Source organism: Egretta garzetta, unplaced genomic scaffold (assembly GCF_000687185.1).
Source record: "Egretta garzetta isolate BGI_Z169 unplaced genomic scaffold, ASM68718v1 scaffold105, whole genome shotgun sequence".
Taxonomy (NCBI): domain Eukaryota; kingdom Metazoa; phylum Chordata; class Aves; order Pelecaniformes; family Ardeidae; genus Egretta; species Egretta garzetta.
Window position 1 is genome coordinate 1,798,198 of NW_009259598.1, and position 8,107 is coordinate 1,806,304.

Sequence of the window (8,107 nt, forward strand, 5' to 3'; positions counted from 1 at the left end):
ACAGCCAGCAGCGAGCCAGCCTCGGCGCAGCAGTGCAGCTCCCGCCAGCCCTGTGCCATCGTCCCCTTCTGTCCCTATGGATTCCCCGCACCCCCAGCACTGCCCGGCTGAGCCTCGGCAGCCGCAGGAAGGGGATCGCTCCTCCAGGGCTGAGCCAAAGGGGAAACTGAGTCCCAGCCCAGGGACACTGTGAGGCCAAGTTCAGGGAGAAGCATCAACACCACAGGCACGGGAGGCCGAGTGCTTCCCCAGGAGCCCTGCAGTGCTGCAGATGCATCCCCAGGGCTTCCGTCTGCGACAGGAGCCACCGCAGCCCTGCTGGGGCAGGGGCTGTTTGTGCAGCACCTTGCACCCAGGTGGGCTCTGGGGCAGAACAGAGGCCCTCTCTGGGCTGAGGAGGGAGAGGAGCGGGCTGGAGGGTAGCAGAGGTGTGCTGGGCTCCATTTCGGCTGCCCACCCTCGGCGGTGCCCTCCCTGCTTCCCACCTGTTCCCTCCACCAGCCCTGACCCAGAGCAGGTTTCAGCCCCTGCCGCATTCACCGCAGCAGCTTGAGAGCAGCTGGCTGCACTGATTCACTTTTTAAAAAGGCTCCAGCAAACAAAAAAATATTAAAGCTGCACAAATAGATCGGGACGCCCTCCTGCCCCATCCCCTCCCTGCCTGAACAAAGCCTGGTCGCAGCACCTCTTCCAATTCCCGGCGCTGCTGTCAGGGGACTGTAACCAACCCCGCGCCCAGCTGCCGGCATTAGCGCTCGGGCAGAGAAAAAAAAAAGATCAAAAGGGGCCCCTGGTAGCAGAAAGGCTCCCGATTGCTTCACTGCAACAGGAGCGACCTAGAAACGGGGAGCCCGACAGGGTGCCCCTTCCCCATTCAAAGGGCAGTGGAGGGGCAGGCAGATGCCCCCCCACCATCCTAACGTCCCCAGCAAAGCCGCTGTGCCAGCGTCCCAAAACGCGTTGTGCCCCCGACCCCCTTCCCACCCCAGTCTGGGCACCTGCAACCAGACACCGGCGGAGGTTAGCAGATGCCGAGCCCGGCTTCTCCCTCTGCCCCATCCCACCCTGTCAACCCGATCCCACCAACACCTGCCCGCGCAGGGAACAGACGCTCCCCTTTGTGCTGCTTTTCAAAGGCTCCCGAGCTCGCCCCGCTCTGCACCCGCAGGAGCCGACTGCAGCCACGGGACTGACCAAGGGTGCTGCGCTTGGAGATGCTCACTCATCTCTAGGCACTCCTCAAACCAAGGCCAGCGTCATTACGAACAGCCTCGTTTTCTCTCCCTCTGGGAAGAACGAGCAGCAGAAAGGGGAAGGGTTTCCACCAGATCCAGCAGCAAAAGCACTTTGCCGTTCCCCCATGAACACTCACCACCTCCGTGCCAGTGATGCTGGCCAGCAGCTCGGTGATCGCCTCACCGCTGAAATCGTTCACGGAGACCGTCAGGCCATGGATGGCCGCTCCAATACTGCCTGTCGCAATCATGGAGGGGGGGTACATGGCAAAAGTGTGGTCTAGAGCCAGAACAGGGATACAAAGGGCAAAAAGAAGCAGCCGTTAGCAAGGATGCGCATGATAAGTTCTTGGGACTGCGATTTCCCTGGAAGACTAGAGAGGGCCAGGCAGAGGGGTCTCTCCAGCTTCGTGGGGTGAAACGACAGCAAACAGGCTGAGGGTCAGAGCAGCGAGCTTCGGTAAGCCATTGCTCTGGGCCTGGCTCCCCAAAAGAAGTTCTGAAGACGAGGTTGCTCTAGTCACTTAAGAGCAAGGCCCAGATTCAACCCTGCCTTTACCCCGGACACCCTCCCACAGTCACAGCCTGCACAGCAGGAAGGGTGGCACGGCGGCTTTGTCTTTTCCCGGCATCTTCCAGGCACCCACTAAGAGCCCCCAGGACTGTTGTCCCACTTGGTCAGGCATAGAAGACATGTCACAGAGCAGCAAAACGCTCTCATCTGGATGAAGGCAGGCATTCAGCTCCTTAGAAAGCCAGGGTGCGGGAGACCAGCCCCGGATTACCCAGCAAGCCTGACTCAAGCCCAGGCCACCCCACGTGCGGTGGCCAGCCCACCCTCCCCAGCATCCTGGTGGGTGGCTCCAGCAGGAGCAGGCACCCACCTGTGGCACACAGGGCGATAAAGGTCTGTGCGTGTTTCTTCACCAGCTCCATCTTGTCCTTAGGCAGCGGGAGATGATAGAGGATGTGAGCCAAGAAGTCATTCGCTATCACTGCGACCAGGTCCCACTTTAGCTTCTCCAGGACTAGAATCTCCCAATCCTGCAGAGTCAGACAGACAGACGGCACGTTATTCAGCAGGGCTAGGCCAGGCAGAAACACTCACCAGATTCCAGGGCAGATAAGGCCAGTGCTTGGGGAAGGGCCAATAAAACAGTGCAATCCATGAGACGGGGAAGAAAAGAGGGAATGTCCCTGCTCCACGACTATGGCACAAATCCAGCCTTCAGCTGTTGCAAAGCCTGGAGTAAAGATCAGAAGAGGAAGCGATAAATCTGGTTTCTTCTTTCCAAGGTGCACTCGGATTAGCCTTCGACACTCCTCTGCTTCGCAAGGTTGCTGCAACAGCCCACAGAGAAAAACCAGAGCAAGGAGTGGTAGGCACACCATTCCCATATTCCTTCTCCATTCCCAAAAGGAAAGGCTGATGTCCAGGAGCAATCCCATCTCGGGGCTAACACCATTACAGCCCAGGGAACACAGAAGCTCACTTCTCTGTGTGCCCCTGGGAGCCGGCCAGCGCGCTGACTCCCTCCTGCAGTGGCTCCTTGGCCACTGAGCCGCAGGAGGCAATAACTGCTCTGCACGACCTGTTGAAGCAAGGGAAGATGGGGGGAACACAGCTGAACTTTCAGGGCTGCACCCAGACAGCCCAAGCTCCTGCATGAGATCTTCAATCCCTCACAGCTCAGGGGCTGTGACGAGGCGCTGAGGTCTTCAGCCCAACAAACGCTGGGCACGCAGCCCTCCGGAGGAGGTCCCAGATTGGGCAGTAGCATGTTGGCAGAACCTCCTCTACTCACCACGCCTCTTCTCTGCCAAGAGAGCCTCCAGCCAGGCTCAGCAGAGCATCCCCAGCAGCTTTCTGGGGGAAGAGGCTCTGAACAGCCATGCTAGCGCCCACCTCTCCCCCTGACGTGCAAGCTCCCCAGGTACATGCCAGGTGGCTGCTGCTGTCTCCGTCCCACATTGTGGTGCACTCTCTAAGCATTTGACAGAGATTTCTTAAATATTCTCCACGAGCCAGTCTCTGTGTGATCTGCAAGCTGGGGAACAGATGGCAGGAAGGCCGGGTGGCCCCGTGGATTTCAGCGGGAGCCCGGGCTGCTCCTCTCATCTGCTCAGCCTCTCGCAGGCTCTCCCAGCTCTGGGCATTAGTCCTGACGACGGTAGGAAAAGCAAAGTGCAGAGCAGCTTCGGGCAAGCACTTGGCAGCGTCACCACCCAGCAAGTCCCGCAGAGGTTTGGTACCAAAGCACTCATCTGGCAAGGTACAAGCAAGGAGAGCCCCACGATCAGAGCCTTGGCACAGAATTTGGGACCCCTGCATTCAGGTTCCCCGCTCTGCCATCAATGTCAAGGTTTATGTGACTTAGCTAGAGTAGCCGCTGTGTCAAACTCAAGAGGCACACACGTACTGGTCTTGTTGGGCTGAGCAGCTTTGATGTTCTTACATCTGGGTACGACGATGCCACCGACAGAGCAGTCTCAGGAGAGGTGAGAGCGGCATCTTCCTAGGATCATTTTCCTTCCCATCCCAGCCGGAATGTCACGGGCAGCCCACACCCAGCTGCCCCAACTTCTCTGCCGGTCCCAATTCCCCCACAGTCCCGAGCCATGATGATTTCTGGCCTCCGACTTCTTTCATCCTCTGGATCAGCAGCAAATCTGGTTTTGGCAACAGGGTCCAGGCATGCCAGAAAGACCACAGAAGATGCCCCTGTGTCCCTCCTCCCTGCTAGTGGAGGGAGGGTGACAGTGGCCCTGGCTGGGAAAGGAAAACACCCTGCAGGAGCTGAAGCTCCAGGCTTGGAAGGACAGAGCTGAATTGGGATTTGTATCAGATATCTCCATTTCAGGGCCTAGTCCTACCCAGCAGAATATCTAGCAGAATACCTATTCTTTTTCCAAGTAGTCTAGGATTACAAGGTCAGTGCTGCCCACAGACGTGCCAAAGGGCTGCCAGAACAGATGGATTTGAAGAAGTGAGATTTTTCATAAGGGCAGGTCTTTATTTTCTCTTTTTATTTTTTTTTTTTACCATGGCCCCTTACACAACAATACCAGTTTTGAGTTGCTTAAATGAGCAGCATTGCTCAACCTGCTCCAAATCCCCCATGAGGCCAAACGCGCCGTTTGCCATTTCACAGCCTGCACTTTTCCAACCAGAAAGCGGAGCTTCGCTAGCGCGCGCTCGCTACCCTCCCATATGGATGCCCAGCCTGCCAGTCTTTCCATATTTTTAAGCCAAATCCACAGGATAAAAGCAAGAAACTTGGCAGTGAGCTTCAGAGCCTGAGGATCACAGCACAGGTCACCAAGGATGCCTGATTCAATGGGGGGATTGGGAGAGATCAGGCTGGGGTAAAAGAATTAAAAACAGGTAGTGCTGGCCACTGGTTAAACTGCAGGAACACAGCAAGGTGACACATGGAAAGAGCTGCTGGACATTGAGAGCTCTGTGCCTTGTCCCTACCTGCCGCTCATCTGGAACCCACCAAGGGCTGGGAGAGCTGGCTGCTGGCTCATGCATGAGCCCACTTTCCCGGGAAGGGGCACAGGACACTGCTGACGCCTTCGGCAGTCGCTTCCTGAGGGCAAGAGGCCAAGGCAGCTCAGGTCTGACTTCTCCAGGCGAGCTGGGAGCATGGCCCTTTTGTAGACCCAGGGGGAATGTCAAAAGGAGAACCTGGAGATTGCTGCTGGTGAAGCAAACCCAAAAGGGATCACTACACCTGAGAGGGGAGCTCCTGAGCAGAGGGGACACCAGCCCAGCATCATCTGGGCTCTTGCTCCTTGCCCTTCTTCCCAGAGCTGCAAGCCGGCTACTGGGAGTCACCAGAGGCACGGGACATCCACACAGGAGTGGCAGAGACCCTGGCCCTGCTGGGACACATTTTGTCCTAAGAAGATCCAGGTGCAAGTCAGCTCAGCTGTGGGACCTCACCTGGGACAAGCTGGCTCCTGCCACACCAGGACTGGTCCGGGACAACCGCCTGTCCGTTTGCAATGCACAAAAGCAGCTCTTTTCCAGCTACTACAGAGGTTCATCGTCTTCTTAAAAACCTCGTTGTTACAAAAGGCCTGATCCCGAGACCCAGCCGGCACTCGAGATGCCAGCTGAAGGCGACAGGCGCCAAGGACTGTCACCAGCTCACAAGATTTAGCTCAGGGAAGCCTCTCTCCTGCCAAACCACCCTGCTCCTCGCTTCTCTCCTGCTAACCCTGGGGACTTCCCACTCTCAGAGCAGCATGTCAGAACCTCTGAATCACTTTATCTGTGGAAGAAGCAGAACAAAAGGCTGCAAGAGATAGGCAAGCAGGTTTGCTACAACAGCATACACTCAGTATAGCAAACATCCTTTTCCTGGCATTTTGTTTTGCACCTAATTGAATCAGTCTCTGCCTGGCTAATGAAAGAGAGGAAGAAAGTGGAAAATGTTCCTTTGTTTCTCCACCCTGCGGAGCCCACCCTCCTCGTGGAAAGGCTGCAAGCTGCCAGCACTGCCCACGGAGCATCCCATTGCTGGGAAGGCATCAGGTTCCCCTTCTGCAAGATCCCCCAGCACAGACCTCCCCATGCCTGGCCAGCTTCTCTAGGGGTGGAAACTGCACACAGCAGCAGAGCTTCTTCTCTGCAAGCTTGCTCTCTTGAGCTCTCCTGGCTGCATCCCACAAGAAATTAAAGAAAAAAAAAAAAAGAAAAAAGAGGGAAGGACAGCCTCTACCATTTCCCATTGCCTCCCTTGCTTGGACAAGGTGATCTCAGAGCACAGTCCTGTTGCAGCGCAACAGCCTTGAGCTCCTGGTTGCTGCCTCTGCACCCTCTCACAAGACAGACCCAAGTCGCAGGCAGAGACTGTTTTACTCAATTTACAGCTCTGCAAATGCAGGCTGGGATGTAAGTGTCACACCAGCTTCTCTCCTTTTCATGCAGCGACAGTCACTCTGTACATCAAGCTCTCCCCTCAGCAACACCCACACACCCGCTCTGCCTACAAGGAGCCTGTGTAAACCTATCTGGCGAGGCTGCACAGGGAGCAGAGCGCCCAGCTCCCCTCTGCAGCAGCCCTGTCTGCAGGAGAAAAGGAAGTTGCGCTCGATTTTGTCACTCAAGTCGATAAGGTACCATTTTACATTATCACAGACTTGATGAGACACCGGCGAAGCGGGAGCAGGCTGCGCCCCGTTGTGCTCGCGAGCTGACTCAAAAAGAGGGTGGAAAGAGCTGCTGATGTTGCTGCTGGCCACCCACCCTACTCAGCAGCTGAGGCACAGCTACAGAAATGAGCAGCCACGAAAGTCCATTTGCAAATAGGAAATCTGGGGCAAACGTTTGTTTCCATCGCCCGACCAGAGCGCAAGACTGGACGTCAAAGGTAAAGGTGCCAACTTCAGATGCAGAAACGGTCGCATCCATGCAACAACCAGAAGGTAAAACAGTAAAACACAAGCACGTCTTCTGGAAAGCCAATGCTCTGCCACAAGTGAACATCCCTTTCTACTCAGCTCTTCTCTCTTGCTCTTATTTTCACTCCTCATGGCCTGCTGTCACCGCTGCTCCCTTCGTTATCTACCCAATGGCTTGATCCAGCTTAGGGATTTGCCAGGAAATACCTGGCAGTTTTTGCAAAACTGACCTTAGGTCAAAGATTTCAGAGGCAAGCCAATGTGTTTGGAGCAAACTGGGCAGACGAAGGTGACCTACACTCCTCTCCCCAACCTTCAAGCAGCTGAACACCCTCTTGCACAGGCCAGAAAAGCCTTTATTAAAAAAAAAAAAAAAAAAAAAAAAAAAAAAAAGGTAGGTTAGATAATGCCCTTGACAGAAATCCAACTTCCTCCAAATGGACAAGGCCCTCGTTGCATCATTTCCTTCTCTCTAGAATAACTTCATCAAGATTTTGCTTCAAATGTGTCCTTTCTAAACAGCTGAGCTGGTGCCAAGCATCCCGGCAAGAGAAGGAAGCAAACCTACGGAGAAAGTGAGCCAGCTTCCTCCGAAAGGCCAGGGGGGACACGCTGGAAGCTGAAATGGCACCAATCCACGAGAAGAGGCCAGGACGCACCATTGTCCAAACCTTGATGAAGAAGCTCCCCTTCCCCTCCCCACCCTCTTCCACTGCGAGATTGTGAAAGAGAAGTGACATTGCCACGATTAGCACAGAGGAAGAAAACAGCTCACCCTGGTTTTGTAATCAGGGTATTAACTCTTGTCAGGTCCCAATGCAAAGACAAATCCTTCACCTATCTTCAGATGTTACCTCCGCTCCCTCTTCACAGTGGAGAGCAATGGGAGACTGGAGCAGGATCTACTCCAAACAGGGTTAAACATGTATGGAAAGCAAGCCTTGTGGCGGGCAGGGAAAGGTGACCACCAGATCATGGGCTAGAGCGTCTCCTGCCCAGACACCTGCAAATGCCTCAGCACCTCTCCTTAAGGGCTGTGGCTGGTCTGTGATGCCTTCTGCTCAGTCGTTTGGCTGGCACCAATTACTGGGAATAAATCCCTGCACTCCTGAGTGCTCATGGCCATGCCCTTGGGAAAGAGAAAAGGGATCCCGTTTGCCTGAAAGAGCAGGCTATCCCAAGAAAGGACTTTTGAAACCCAAAATGAAGCCATTCTTGTCCACCTCAAATGCACATTGATTCTGGAGCACAACGATGGAAGAGATCCGTGCCAACCATCCCGCTGTGCCTCCTGTTACACTGAGAGCAACCCAGGATCCTGGTAGGAAAGATGTACAGGGAAGGAGAACCCCAGTACCGAGAGCTGCACAATCAGAAGCGAGCAACAGGCGGCAGACAGCGCTCTCCTCCTTCATCTCCACCCCAACGCTGCCCGGAGGAGGGAGAAGGGGAGATGAACA

General features: G+C 55.2%; 1 protein-coding gene across 2 annotated transcripts in view; it reads right to left on the bottom strand.

Moving 5' to 3' along the window:
* CCND3 (cyclin D3) overlaps positions 1-8,107 on the bottom strand; it is a 47,047-nt gene that overhangs the window by 3,807 nt on the left and 35,133 nt on the right. For both annotated transcript variants that reach the window (XM_009638217.2, XM_035893781.1), the window contains exons 3-4: positions 2,120-2,279; positions 1,373-1,515 (exon numbers count right to left, since the gene is read on the bottom strand). In XM_009638217.2, the coding sequence (XP_009636512.1) occupies positions 1,373-1,515; positions 2,120-2,279 (303 nt within the window). The remainder of the gene's footprint in view (positions 1-1,372; positions 1,516-2,119; positions 2,280-8,107) is intronic.